The 15,473-nt window shown below is 40.2% G+C and overlaps 2 protein-coding genes across 2 annotated transcripts in view; one reads left to right on the plus strand and one right to left on the minus strand.

Moving 5' to 3' along the window:
* Window positions 1-15,473, plus strand: part of rimbp2b (RIMS binding protein 2b) — a 74,617-nt gene that overhangs the window by 51,153 nt on the left and 7,991 nt on the right. The window contains 14 exon segments of the mRNA XM_077714508.1: window positions 674-724; window positions 928-948; window positions 3,019-3,220; window positions 3,596-3,747; window positions 3,888-3,967; window positions 4,704-4,813; window positions 4,889-5,761; window positions 7,571-7,722; window positions 7,933-8,553; window positions 9,531-9,680; window positions 9,822-9,986; window positions 10,941-11,678; window positions 13,042-13,150; window positions 13,515-13,640. Of these exon segments, the coding sequence (XP_077570634.1) occupies window positions 674-724; window positions 928-948; window positions 3,019-3,220; window positions 3,596-3,747; window positions 3,888-3,967; window positions 4,704-4,813; window positions 4,889-5,761; window positions 7,571-7,722; window positions 7,933-8,553; window positions 9,531-9,680; window positions 9,822-9,986; window positions 10,941-11,678; window positions 13,042-13,150; window positions 13,515-13,640 (3,550 nt within the window).
* The window catches only part of piwil1 (piwi-like RNA-mediated gene silencing 1), a 30,310-nt gene continuing 17,259 nt past the window's right edge, over window positions 2,423-15,473 (minus strand). The window contains exon 23 of the transcript XR_013326049.1: window positions 2,423-2,522. The gene's annotated coding sequence lies outside the window, so the exon portion shown is untranslated. The remainder of the gene's footprint in view (window positions 2,523-15,473) is intronic.

A 15,473-nucleotide genomic window follows, 5' to 3' on the forward strand; every position in this document is an offset into this window, starting at 1 on the left:
CGGGAATCCATTGGGTTTTTGTAAGAAGTCAAACTTATTTACATTGAATTTGGATAATCTAATTATAGTACGATTAGAAACTATTCAAGAGAGTTCTCACCGCCATTTCACCACCAATGACAGTGCGCCTTATAATCCAGTGCGCCTTATATATGGGGAAAAAACAGAAAAACAGAAAACCATAAACGAAAAACCACCACTGTCGGATATTAAAAAAACACAAACGCCTGAACTGAAACAATACTATTAAATATCCATCATTATTTACAAAATCTACCATCATATAGCTCCTCCCCCACTGCAAGATTTTATACAAAAAAATCCAAAACATCAACAATGGCTGGCTCTAGAGGTGACTGTAAAGTAGTGAGTGCTTCATACCTGGGAGTCAATAGCAATGACCATATTTTCACGACTATAAGGTGCACTTAAAAGTCTTAAATTTTCTCCAAAATAGACAGTGCGCCTTATAATACAGTGTGCCTTATATATGGAAAAAATGTCATTCATTGAGGGTGCGCCTTATAATGCGGTGCACCTTATAGTCGTGAAAATACGGTATGGTAGCTATGTTAAATAATAACCGATGCTAAGTAGATAGAACCCTAGCAACATTTTTCCATGAAAACTACAGCAATTCTAATAGTGTTGACATTGTAACTATGTTTTCCAGGCTCAGGTTGAGGCTAAAAAAGAACATGAGGGCGCCGTCTATCTATTAGAGGTGAGTTGATGAACTGCAGGGCGTGGCTATCTATAGTTTTGATGAATTGATATAAATAACCTGCAAACCTGAGGTCTTTTTAAGAGAAAAAACTGATTTTTGAATACATTTAAAAGCATAAATAATCATTTTTAAGAAGTTGGATTTCTTTTAATATGTGCATGAGTGATTTCTTAATTTATTTTTACTTTTTTGATGCTTAGAACCACTTGGACAGCATGCAGGTATTTATTAATTGCTTTTTTGTGTTTTTTTGTGATATATATTGTAAATCTGATTGGACATCTAAAATGAATGCGATCTTTTTTAATGATTATCTAATTGACAAGTAAAAGTGAACCTTCGTTTTTTTATATAAAAAATTAAATTAAATTAAAATCAACATCTTACAATGACAAAGTCTAAATTAAATCCATTTTTTTTATACTTTGGGTCTTGTGAGGTTTCCCTTCCGGGGGTCTTACTGCCCACCCCCGCCCATCAAAGCTAACTTACACACACACAGCAGCCTCTGAAAATATGACTGACAGTATAATGAAAACTTCCCTTTTGCATTGATCACAGAGAAATATTCAGCCTATCTTGTTAATATTTGATGAAAAGATTTGGCAAATTAAACATTCAGCAAATGCGTCAAGTCGGCTGTCGTGGCTGAGCTCACATGCGGCAATTTTAGAATAACCTTCCACTTTGATGAGATCAATCAGAGTATGCATTGATGAATAGTGTTTAATTGATACTCTCATATAACGTATGTTCACTTGTAGGATTTCCAAAATGGTTGCACGTGCATGTCTTGTTGATAGTTGGTGTAAAGTAGCATGAAACTAATGCAGTGTCATGTAATTAACAACAAAAATCATCATGTTGGCATTCACAACACTTTATAAGTCCTTTTTTTAAATGAACTTGATGTTTTTTTCTTGTAAGAAAAGAATAGGAATGCTGCTTTTTCCCAGCTTTGCATGTTAAATGTTCTCATATTAATTTTTGTGAATGTGCAATGCGTCATTTTGTCTGTCGTGACTTTCGATCTCAAAAAAATATCCCAAAAAGTGTAGCTGGTATCAACTAAAAGAATGTTTCATAACATATATTTTTCCACTCACTGTAATACATTTAACTAATATTGTAAAATCCACTTTTTGAGTTAATTGGCATGACATCTAGTACAGGGGTAGGGAACCTATGGCTCGGGAGCCACATGTGGCTCTTTCCAAGGCTCAGGAGCCACATGTGGCTCTTTCCAAGGCTCGGGAGCCACATGTGGCTCTTTCCAAGGGTGCATATAGCTCTCCACTAACTTGTGAGGTAAAATATGGAAACTGTGACACTACTTCTACCACCTCTACAATTATAATTAGTTTTTTTATTACTCCTTTGCGTGTATGATATCCCTGCTACTAATTTATTAGCAACAGCATAACATTGTTGTCAAAAGAATTCCGAGACTTTTATATATACTTAAAAACGTATACATACTTAAAAAGTGGTGAAATCACAAAATAATAATAATAATAACACATTTTCATGTATTTTTCCCATTCAAATCTGAGAATGTCTCAAGAAATAACATTGGAAACTATGAATTGTTTATGGCTTGTTGAACCAGCCTTGCACATTAATTGAGAATCTTTTTAACGAAATTAACAAAGAAAACAAACTTACCAATTTAAGAGCGAAGACGAGGCAATCACAAACCGACGAAAGGCATCATAATTAGACCCAGAAAATCCTTCCACGCCGATGCGTACATACACTGGGTTTAAATACATTGACAATGGCTGATGACAAACACCTGAGAGGGAGAAAAAACACACAGCAGGTGAAACTCATATCTCAATCTAAATGTTGTTAGGTCTAGTCTCCTGGTTTTGTTATTGGTAAAATACTTTGATTGTTATTGTAGTTCCAGATGTTGTTTTTACTCATACGTGATGGAATGATCAACAACTCTGTAAATTGTTTTGATTCATGGCAATAAGAGTCGTACGAAAATGTCTATTCGAGGAGACGTTCGGAAGTTGAAGGAGAAACTCTGGCTTGCTGAATCTCCCCTCTGAGGTTTTACCTGTTATCCATTCTATTTAATTAAATGTCAATAATTGAATAAGATGTCTGCCTGCAGTTATTGATAATTACGGACGAAGGTAATTATTAATGAACCTAACAACATACAATCAGGAAAACACACCGAAACCTCAACAAAACATGACACATTTAACTGTTTAATTTGTAATCATGTTGCGCCTTGTTTTTGCAACCTGTTATTTCTTGCCTTCAACCACCATTAGGCTAAAGTACGCGAGCTGGAGGAGAAATGTCGGAATCAAAGCGAGCAGTTCAACCTGCTGTCCAAAGAACTGGAGAAATTCCGACTGCAGGCTGGTTTTGACATCCTCAGCACGGAACCTTTGACAGTGTGTGAAACTCCTGGTTCTCCCAACAAGTCGCTTTCCCAGCTTCTCAATGGATTGGCAGCCCCCATAGGCAAAGGTACAGATTGGTTATGGTAGTTATTGATGGAAAAGTGAAGAAATATTTGTCAGAAACTTTGCCATTTTGTCATTCGTACTTCCATCCAGGGGCGGAACATAGGGGGGTGTATCTGGACCTGGGCCCCGGCCTATAGGGGGCCTAGTTCGAGGGCGTAAATCTGATTGGGTTGTGGAAGAGTATAAAACAAATGTAGAATAACCTAAAGTGGTATATTCTAGTGTTTCAGTCAGTTAAAGGCTTTTTGTGTTGATTGTTTGGATTTTTTTCAAAAGTAGTTTGCTAGCTTGGATGTTTTCTGTATTTTGAGTGGCCTATATTGGAGTTTTGTGGCGGAGGTATACCGAGTGATGAGATTATTTGCTATGTCTGCAGGTAGTGAGACTAAAACAAGCAGATCTTTGATATCCGAGTTGATTCGTCCACTCCAAAGCAGCGGAGATAAACCAGCGGAGCTCCTGTCTGTCAAGCCAACGTTTCTAACTCGCAGTCGAGGCATCGGAAGTGGAAGGACGCTTCTGTCGGAGGTTTGTAGTTGTGTTTCAATGTAAATTAGGCAGTTTTATGAAGAGAGTGAAGGAAAATGCATAATCTCTAGAATCCGAGGGTCAGTTCTAGCTTGGATATCTGTGGTACTGCATTATTTTGTTTTGGGTTTTTTTTACAGATGGACAAAGATCTTGGTTCCACCACCAGGTCAAAACCGAGGTTTACTGGGAAGGTTCGTCTGTGTATAGCTCGATATAGGTATGTTTTTTTGTATTTCAATATTTTTTCTTAGATTAGATCCTAAATCTAGATTAGAAATCTCATGTACCGTATTTTCACAACTATAAGGTGCACTTAAAAGTCTTAAATTTCCCCCAAAATAGACAGTGCGCCTTATATATGGAAAAAAACAGAAAACCAAAAAACGAAAAACCACCACTGTCGGATATTAAAAAAACAAAAACGCCTGAACTGAAACAATACTGTTAAATATGCAGATGCCATGTTAGTTTACAAAATCTTCCATCATATAGCGCCTCCCCCACTGCAAGATTTTATAGCAAAAAAATCCAAAACATCAACAATGGCTGGCTCTAGAGGTGACTGTGTAGTGAGTGAGTGCTTCATACCTGGAAGTCAATAGCAATTACCGTATTTTCACGACTATAAGGCGCACTTAAAAGTCTTACATTTTCTCCAAAATAGACAGTGCACCTTATAATACAGTGCGCCTTATATATAGAAAAAATGTCATTCATTGAGGGTGCCCCTTTCAGTCGTGAAAATATGGTACATTGTAACGACCTTTGCTAATGTATCAACCATTTAAAAATCTATTCGACATAACTTGTCCTTGTAACACTGCGATCTGGACTAAGCTTAGTTCTTTACTCTAATGTCCCTGTTTCACTTTGTATTAATAAACCCTCTGATTGCCACGTTGGGTTCATACAAAATAAGCTAAAATTTGCTAACCATGTGCTTCTTGTACTAGTTACAATCCCTACGACGGGCCAAATGAACATCCGGAAGCCGAGCTCCCCCTGGTGGCAGGAAAGTACCTCTATGTTTACGGAACGATGGATGAGGATGGCTTTTACGAAGGTCTGGTGCCACTTATCGTCTCTTCTTCATTTTAAAAAAGAATCCTCACGTGGTTTTCCCCATTTGATAATTCAGGAGAGCTCCTGGATGGCCAACGGGGGCTGGTCCCTTCCAATTTTGTGGATTTTATACAGGAGGAAAAATCCTCCGTTCAAGGCAGGGACTCGGTAGCTAAAGAACCTGGCAACCTCAACCACAGTAGCCTGGGATCTGAGAGACTTGGGGTCAGCAGGGGGATCGGGACGGGTTTAGGTAGCCTGTTGTCTGACGGCAAACAAAGCGGTCTGAATAGCAGTGGTGGCCTGGGAGTGGACCTCCTGGGTTCCTCCAGCAACGGGACGGGAACCTTAGATGTCAATATCGACGAGGTCGGTGAAAACCTTGTGCCTTATCCTCGCCGCATCAACCTGATCAAACAGTTGGCCAAGAGCATCATCATCGGCTGGGATCCTCCCGTGGTTCCTCCCGGTTGGGGTTCCATCAGTGGCTATAACGTCCTGGTGGATAAGGAATTACGAATGAGTGTCCCCTACGGGGGCAGGACTAAGTCGCTGATCGAGAAACTCAACCTGGCAACCAACACTTATCGAATATCCGTGCAGAGTGTGACCGAACGAGGCTTGTCGGATGAACTCCGGTGTACGATGTTGGTGGGAAAAGATGTGGTGGTAGCACCTTACTATTTGCGGGTGGACAACATTACGCAGAGTTCAGCCGAACTCTCGTGGATGCCCAGTAATAGCAACTATGGTCACACCCTTTTTCTCAATGGAACGGAGTACGACATGATAAAGGCTGGTGGCTATAAATATCAATTCCTCAACCTCAAGCCCATGACGGTTTACAAAGTTAAGGTTGTGGCACAGACGCACCAGGTGCCTTGGCAGCTTCCCAACGAGCAGAGGGACAAGAGGGAAATATCTGTGGAGTTCTGCACTCAACCTGCAGGTGAGCTTGCGAGTTGACTCACGATAAAAGCAACTCTTTATTCAGGATGCTAAAGTCATTGTTCACTAAGTACTGGCACTCAGTTCCAAGTAATTACGTCATGACTAATCACCTTAGACCACCTATTCCGGGTGTACTTCAATAAAATTGTATAGATCATAAAGAATGTTAAACTAATTTGACAGGGAAATACCTCCAATCTCTATAGTACTTTACAATATGTATATATTGATTCATAGTCAGATAAGAACTTACATTTTAGAGAACAGTCTCAAACGAACAATAACAAGAAAGAATGGAGACAACTGCTAATACTAGTACATACTAGCAAGTACTACTGTTGTAGTATGTCATGTGTACAGTGATGACTAAACACAGCAGACCACCTAATCCGGGTGTACTTCAATAAAATTGTATAGATCATAAAGTAAGTTAAACTAATTTGACAGGAAAAGACCTCCAATCACTATAGTACTTTACAATATGTATACTATATGTATTCATAGTCAAATACGAACTTACATTTTAAAGACAACAAACAGACTCAAACGAACGATAAGAAAAAATGTAGACAACTGCTAATACTAGAACATACTACCATGTACTACTGTTCTTTGTATGTCATGTGTACAGTAGTATGTTCTTACTGTATAGGGAGGAGTTGCTAGGACCCAACTGCCAATGCTAGTACTAATATTTACATCTAGCATATATAATATGTAGCATGTAAAGGACATTTCCGACTGGCATAGTTGGTAGAACTAGCCAATCATTGACCCAGATCCAAATGCCAACCCTATGCAAGGAACTGAACCCCATAGAACAGAATGAGAGGCCTTTAAGTGCATTGTAATTACAGAGAGAAAAGTGCTACTATAGCCTCTCCATGTACTATTTACAACTACTACTCTACTCACCAGTCGACATAGTGTACGCTACGCTTAACATATTCACAGGTTTAGGGGCATTGGAAGAGGTTCACCCAAAAGAGGATTTATTTCAAGGATTACAATTCAAATAGACTAAAAAAAATACATATTTAGTCACCAAGCGCCTTGCTACAAATTGAGTGTATACAGCCTGGATAAGTGAAATTAACTTTGCCAAGTAAGACATCAAGAGATCTCCTTGGTAGCCTAAAGTTTGAACATTCCAAATTGAAAAAGAATCAAAGGATTTAGCCTCTGGTCTAAGAGTGTGTTTGGTTGGTGCGTGGGTGGAAATGTGTTGGCACGGGTTTAGCTTCATACAGACACGCGCTGTTAAATGCATCTAATCACTGAGGGTTGCTCGTATGCAGTACTGACAGACTGTGGTAACAACTGTGCTCTCTTGTCTGGGAGTTAAACCGACAATCCGATAACGGAGGTCAATGTTCTCTCTAATTTTTCACGAGTCTGAACGAGTATGATGCGACCCGGTGGACAGCTGCTTAGTGTGTTAGTCTCACAGTTCTAGGGGTCGAGGGTTTGATCCAAATTAATGGAATTTGCATGTTCTCCATGGGCTTATTTGGGTTTTGAGTACTCCAGTTTCTTCCCAAATCCCAAATTACTACCGATTCAGGGTGTCCCATACCTGGTGACCGTAGTTAGCTAGGATAGGCTCCAGTACCCCGTCTTTCAGGGTGGAATTTGCCCCCCACTTCCACCATGGTAGATCCACCAATGACCACAATGATGTTAACTTGCATATTGAACAATGTTCAAATCTCTGCATGTTGTGCTATCTTAATGGAGTATTAAATGATTGTAATTGATGAAAAAGCCATCATTAAGAATGATAAGGATATATTTATGTGGTCCCCAGGTCCTCCACACCCACCACAGGAGGTTCAGGTCCAATGTGGTCAGACACCTGGGATTCTACAGGTTAGATGGAAACCCCCACAGCTGACTACAGCTGGTACTTCCAACGGTGCCAGTGTAATTGGCTATGCTGTATGCACAAAGGGACAAAAGGTACTAGCTTGTTGCTAGGTTGCTGTGGCAATAGGATTTTTTTAAATGTTAACAGTACTCTGTCGCCATCTAAAGGACAAACAAGTAATGTTAACAACCAGCTACAACTTACACACTTGATACTCATAGCTTTCTCCTCCCCAAATCCAGATTTCTTAGAAAATCTTTGATTATGAGTAGTAGTATTGATCACTGAATTGTTGTGCACAGATTGCCGAGGTTTTGTACCCAACAGCGGACTACGTGACAGTGGAATTAAACCGAATCCAATGCCTGGAAGCCAGGGAGATCATTGTAAGGACGTTATCAACACAAGGAGATTCCCCAGATTCCCCCGTAGCCGTCATCCCGCATAATCTCCTGGGCTCCCCTCATCTCGCCCATCGAACTCCAGGCCCCCCACACACCTTACCCCACCCGACACTCCCCCCAACTCACCCCCCATACCCATCCACGTATCCCCCACTTCACCCACACCCCCAAATGCAGCCTCTAACCCGAGTCCAGCCCCATACATTGCCTCCACAGTCCACGTGTCACCCTCCGTTCCCACGCCAGCCCGTGGCCAAGTCTAAACCGCTCCTAAGTGCCAGAGAGTCCGAAACCAAAGAGCACGCGGCGGGTATGCGGGCTGGTCCGCCCTGGGAACGCTGCCCTTCCCCACTGCCTCCCATGCGTGGCGCCAACTTGGAGCCGCCGCCCTTCCCGACGCGGCGATCGCCATCTCCTCAGAGGATATTGCCGCAGCCTCAGGGAGTACCCATACCCAATACCATCGCCAAGGCCATGGCCAGGGAAGCTGCTCAGAGGGTGTTTGCTGAAGGCAACAGGGTATGATATAGCCAATCGAAGGATTTTACTTCCCAGTGTTTAAATGTTAGATAATACACATTCTACAAGAAATAGAATTGCATGGGTTACCTCAGTGGTGGTGAACATGGGTTTGGATGCTACTTATATTCTGGAATTACTTGTTTAGAAGAATTAGGATTCATTTAAGGCAACGGAGTCAGACTCGGGTTGGTTCGTGGGCCGCTTGAGATATAATATTTAGATTTTTTTTTTAATAAATAAATGGATTAAAAGAACTGGATTAGAAGCCTTGAATATTCAGTTTTTTTATAGATCTAAAACAATGTTTAATTTAGCTTTTTTTAAAATATATTTTTTGATTTTACAAAAATATTTTTGAACTAAAAACTGAAAAAATGGATTAAAAAATTACAATGATTGATTTAAAAGGGGGAAAATTCAGTTTTTTATAGATCTAAAACAATGTTTAGTTAAGCTTTTTTTAAATATATTTTTAGATTTTACAAAAAGATTTTTGAACTAAAAACAGAAACAAATGGATTAAAAAATGACAATGATTGATTTAAAAGGGGGAAAATTCAGTTTTTTATAGATCTAAAACATTGTTTATTTGAGGTTTTTTTTATACATAATTTTAGATTTTACCAAATGTTTTTTGAACTAAAAACACAGAAAAAATGATTAAAAAATTACAATTATTGATTTAAAAAGGGGAAAATCAGGAAATTTAATTTACATCTACACTTCATTTGAATTTCATCCTAAAACAGAAAGTCGGCACTCATGATTTACCTTCCCGGGCCACACAAAATGATGCGGCGGGCCAGATTTGGCCCCCGGGCCGCCACTTTGACACAGGCCATTCTGTTATGTCTCATCCAGTCAGCGAATGTTGCATTTACCCAAACAGAACCACTTAAATTTGCACAAAAGAAGATGATTTAGTGGTTTTCAAGACAAAGCGACATTCAACATAAACTCCTTTGTCTCATTAGGTCGAAAAGAGGAACATCTTCAGTGAGCGCGGTAATGCTCTTCACCCCCTTAACTCTGACGAAGAGGAGGATGGTTACGATTCTCCTCACGCCAGACGAAGAGGCGCCTCAGTGGATGAATTTCTTCGAGGTTCCGAACTGGGAAGACAGGTATTGTCACCTCAAGTTGACCAAAAAGTCACTCCAGCCATTTTCTAAGTCCACTTAAAGTACTACTTTTGTCTCACAACTCAGAAACACTGACCTTAGTATCAACAAACGTTATATCATAGTTATTTCTTTCCTCCTTAGCACCATTACAACCATCACCACCACTACAGCGAAGAGTACTACACCGAGAGCAGCCGCGGATCTGACTTATCCGACATCATGGAGGAGGATGAAGAAGATCTGTACTCGGAAATGCAACTAGAAGAAGGCCGCAGGAGAAGCATTAACTCTCACAATTCTCTAAAGGTACCTGCCATGTATATCCATTATTTTTTTTATAGTTTTTAGGGAAATTTAGGGAAAAACTTGGTAGGCTAGAACAGTGGTGGGCAAACTTTTGGGTCAGGGGGGAGGCACATTGAATTTAAAAATTTGACAGATGGGGCCGGGTCAGCACAAGATACGATACACATAAAAAAGTGCATCCGTTAACAGTACATATGAAAGATAAACAGAAAAAAATGACGAAAGTATTAACAGACTCATCATTCATTAAAGTTAAAAGTATAAAGTACAAAGTCAAGTAGAAGGAATGTATTAAGAAATATTAAAATGTTATTTGATAAAAGAGAGGGGCTGTAAAACACGAAAAAACAAATAAGAGTGGACAGAGCTACTGCCACTGAATAAAATGTACTCACTTTTAGAATGACCAGTCATTCTAAAAGTGAGTACATTTTATTCTAAAAGTGTGTACATTTTTTGAGACACCCGGTATATTGCAAATGTAAATGCTTACTAAATATGTGCATCATATGCTAAGTTCCACTTTTATTCCTTGGTCAACTTCACAATGCTTTCTGGGTTACCACCATTTATTTAGTTTTTCTCTACCCATTACAAGTAAACCCTTGAATCTACCAACCAATTATTTTTTTAAAGTTATCCACACAATTCCCTTTTTTTTTCTCCGCCCTACAACCACTATCCTCCCATCTCATTGGTCACTCCATCTTTTCCCAGATTCCCAATTCAAAGCATGCCATTTCCTCTTCACAAACGGCACGACTTGCACATAATTATCACAAATAACTAATTCTGTCTTTATTTTGTCTTTTCCCCCCATTTACTCTATTCACATGTCGTGTCATTTCCCGTATTAAAACCTCGTCGACTTCCCCCTTCCCAAAAAACGCTAAACCAAACCTTTCTATCGGACTAACCCGACTTCAAAAACGCGTGGAACATTACCCGATGAAGGCATACTACCAACGTCAAGACTTGGCCGAGGAACGAGACTGCTGGGACCTCCAGAGGGAGGTAGTGAGGCACAAATCCCTCCGAAGTAAACGTCTCCACAGCATCCCAGAAGTAGAAGAAGAAAACGACACCGTGGACACTATGGGCCAACGCCTTCGCTTCGATGAAGGCGGTCGGCCTGTAACGCCACGAGCCGGTCGGAAACCCTACGGCCTCGACAACCACGGACACCGCCGTTTCCGCCATTTACAACGCCAACGTTCTTCCCCCCGCTTTGCCGACATCCGCTACTACTACCACCACCACGCGGATGACCGCTTCCCCAACCGAACCAGCCGGCAGAACACCAAAAGCCCGGACAGTGGTTTAGACTGCGGTAGCGAAGAAGAAGGCGCCTCCCTAGGTCGAGGTCATCGAAGTTACTACACCCATGCGGCTCCTCTTCGAGTTATCCATTGTGAAGGTCCGGTGGAGAGGCGAGCATTAGCTATGGGTCGGAAAAGGACCTTGACAAGGCAATGTAGCGTGGAAGGGGATTTTCCTGACATGATCCGGCCTAAGTCGGTCCACACTGGGGACTTTAGAAACCGGGATCGGGAACATTCGGGGTCACGGAACTATTCCAGAGATGGAGCCTTGAGTGAAGGCAGGCTGAATGAAGTGGACAGAGTCTATTACAGTCCTCACAGGGAGGCTAAGACCCAGTCTTTGTCCAGACTCCACTGGGACCAATCGCTGGTGTGTGTGAGATTCGCACTTTACACAGTCAGCAAGCATTTTTTTCTGGCTTTTTGAATGTTGTCTGCTTTTTTCGTCATGAATAGTAATCCCCTCCTCCTTTCTTGTCATTTCATGGGTTTATTTTTGTGATTGCCTTCCATGGTTGATCTGATTTGACGTCTTTGTTTGGTGTGTGACTTGCTTTTGGAAACTTCTCCGACGAACAGGTGTTCTTTTTTTGTTGTAGACAGCCAAACTTTGCTTTAACCTAAAGGCCATTTTCAAGTTTTGACATGTCACGTCCTTTATGGGTAAACGGTTCTATTCCAAAAGCGTGCAATGTATGGTTAGTTTGTGTTCTCTCTCCATTGGCTCCAAAAATCAGGACTTAAGTACTCTTGTACAAGCTTAATACGGCGGACATACTTACACATAAGGGACATCCACAACTAAAATTGCTTCTCCTTGACTCATTTGACTGTTGTGGGAAGTTAAGCAAGCCTATTAGTAAATTTCTCCTTGACCAAGACAGACTAAGACCATAGAAACCAAGACCAGAGAAGTTATTCTTAACATAATTAAGGTTGCAATCATTTTAGGCATTGTAAAAAAGATGGTATCCCAAAAACCATGTGTTGTTGTAGTGGTCCTGGTCTTGGTCAATGAGAAGGATTTAACAGTTCTAGACGAAAAAACCTTAGTTCATTGAAGAAATTCAGTCAAATCTAGCAAAGAAAATCCACCACAAAAAGGCATAACATATGACCAACTAGCAAGGCTATATCTTAGCATATTTTTCTTAACTGGCTTATTTTTAAATGCTGTGATAAGACATGGAACTCAGGTGTAATTCAGGAAGCTCCGCCCACTACGACACACCTGGGCTTTGTCATGTAATGTCACAAAAAGGCCAGTAGGAGAATGTGACAATTGTACAAATTTGGGGTATGCTATGCTGACAAGGTATTCTAATTTGACAGGATACATTTTTAAACACTCGCTACTTTATAGATTTTTACTTCCAATTTAGAGATATAGACGTATAATACTGGAGTTATTTGTCCTGATTGTTTCCTGTCATGGAGCTGACATGCAGAGAACAAAACAAACCAAAAAAAAATGGTCTTTAGTCCAAAAATGTGGCTCTACTTACCCCAATCCGCGTTGGGGGTTGTTTTAACTCATCTGTTCCTGTATTCTCGTTTTATTTTCAGTCATTCAGCCTGTCTAAGGACAAATGGCCATGGATCATTTGCTCCTCTGGCGTTTTTACGTCAATGTTTTACAAGCAACTTGTGAGATTTTGTTGGTCAATGCTAACACTTCCTTACCTGATCTGTTCAAGCTATCATAACACTCTTGTCTTTTCTCATCCCTAAAGCTGATTGGAAACTCTCCATCTCACGGGAATGCCGAACGTCTGGACCACTCGGGTCGGCGGCCATCTCACATGGGCACGCCCCCTCAACGAAGGCCCATCCCATCCATTGGTTAGTGAGGAGACGTCCTTTCCCCAATCGGGAGGGCCACGGATGTCTATTACAATCATGTAGCTAGCTCTACATTGCTTCCATAGCGCTTTAACCACCATACAGCTCCTTATAAACAAATATCTGAACAATTTTCACAAGAAATTGATGCCTGACAAACTAGTGTCGACAGTAGACAAACATGTTTACACATGGCCGACGTAACAGTGCAAACATTGCTGTTTTACACGACTCAAAAAGTCTCATGTCCGTCCCCCTTCTCCCTTGATTTCATCGCCTAGCATGATTGAATGGAACGCAAAAGTGAGTGTGTATGTGTGTTTGGAATCACTGACTATGATACTGTGATTGGTGTTTTCTGTAGAGATCACCATGGACAGTAACAGTGAAGGGAGTGAGGGGAACCCCTCACCCGTCAAGGAGGATGTTTACTATGGCAATGTAGCTCGGCGAAGGATATGGCCATCTATGTCCTCAGAGGATCATTATGGTATGTGGCAGTTTCTCACCCCAGGTCAAGACTTTGAGGTCAATTTGACAATGCCAGAAAAGGCTAAGAACAGCAATCTGTGCAGTCCGATGGACGCCTAGCGACTTAAATACCCAGCAACTGATTGAAAAGACAACAATTGGCCACTTCCCAATCATTTTGCATCGTCATATCACTGAGCAAGACAGTTTGGTTCAGTCGGTATTACAGTCCAGATCAGATTATAAGTAAAGCAACAGTATCTATAGAAGGGCTTTTTGCTGAATAATGGAGGAATTTTGATTTAAATGAGAGACCGATGGAAGCTTATTGGACCAAACTGGAAGTTGCCGAGCTGAACTGAACTTCTGCGAAATGCTTGTTGTTCAAATGGAATCAATCTAAATGGTTTCTTTATTATTATTTTACCCTTCTTCTATTGTTTTCTGACACTAGTTGCCACCTTTTCACTCTTAATTTTCTGTAAGGATTGTTAGTGTCCAGTGGAATTTATAGTGTGGTAAATTAGGTGCGGAAAACTATATTAGAAAGTATTTTGTATAGACTCATTGTGAGAATGTTTTGCAAAACCAATAAAAAATGGGTTCAGTTATTATCTATAATATAAATAAATAAGGTCAAGGGGATATTTTTTAGAGGCTTCATTAATGGCATAGGAATAGTTCTCATAGAAAGTTACATTTTGTTGTTGTTGTTGTTCTTATAGACACTAACTTTGAAGCCTTATGGCGCCATGATTTGTGAACCAATCGACTAGAAACTTGCTAGTTATGTAGCTTAGGCCCTATACATCAATCTGTCCATCCCGTTTTGGTTGTTTTTTGTGTCTGGGCTGTGTCAGTACGATGTGAATTTACAGTTCTTGACAAATACCCATTTAATTTAAGGATAGACAGCCTAACAAACCTACTTATAAAACTGTAAACCCGGAATACATTGCTATTTTGGAAGCAAATACCAAAAGATAAGAGGAAATCGGAGGATAACTTCACATTGTTAAGCTCCGCCTTCAATTATAAGCCATACTGATCTTGAGAATGAAAGGTGGAGTTATTCCATATGTCCATAAATCATATTTTTCCTCATTTTAAACCTATTCGTTAGTTAGAGCTTGTCCTATAACAATCGGTTTCTGCCATTGAAACATTTTACATGGTGATTCACAAGAAGCATGAAAAATTAATGTCAGGTTCATCTCTTCCAACCTCACTGTCCTATATCTGTCACTTAGAATTTAATGCTTTTCCTCTTTCCAGACTGCTGCCCTTTTTTTTTTGCATGAAATGATGAAAAAACTCCTTTCCTTGTGATGTCCAAAACCTTTTGACTTGGCCTTTACGAGTTGAGGGAGTGAAACAGCAATGAGAAACCATGCTTTGCTTCTTGTGTTGTCCTCATCTTGCACATCATTCATTTTTTTCCAGTCTCACAAAAGCTTCTTGAATGTTGTCATGTATCACACATGTATGTGGAAAGAGTCTAGATTGCAGTTTAAAGTCCTTCTGAACTGGATTTGAAATTGGTTTTGTGCTTCATAAAGTCCAAAATCCCTTTTTGGAACCAAAACAACAGTTTAGTTGGTGTCCTTGGCCCTGGCTCCATCAAAAACACACTAGTAAAAATCCTGTTTTTCCACATTTTCAGATAATTTCCCCCAGAATAATGTATTTTCTATAAAAAATTGTCAAATTACAAAGCCAACAAGCCTCAAAAACCATTTTCGTCTGATTCACATTCCCTCTACCTAAATCCTCAACTTCACATACACACTCAGTTTCCACTATGCAGAGGTAAACCGCCACAAAAATGATCTTTATTGCACAATTTCCATAG

The sequence above is a fragment of the Stigmatopora nigra genome, chromosome 4 (assembly GCF_051989575.1).
Source record: "Stigmatopora nigra isolate UIUO_SnigA chromosome 4, RoL_Snig_1.1, whole genome shotgun sequence".
Classification (NCBI taxonomy): domain Eukaryota; kingdom Metazoa; phylum Chordata; class Actinopteri; order Syngnathiformes; family Syngnathidae; genus Stigmatopora; species Stigmatopora nigra.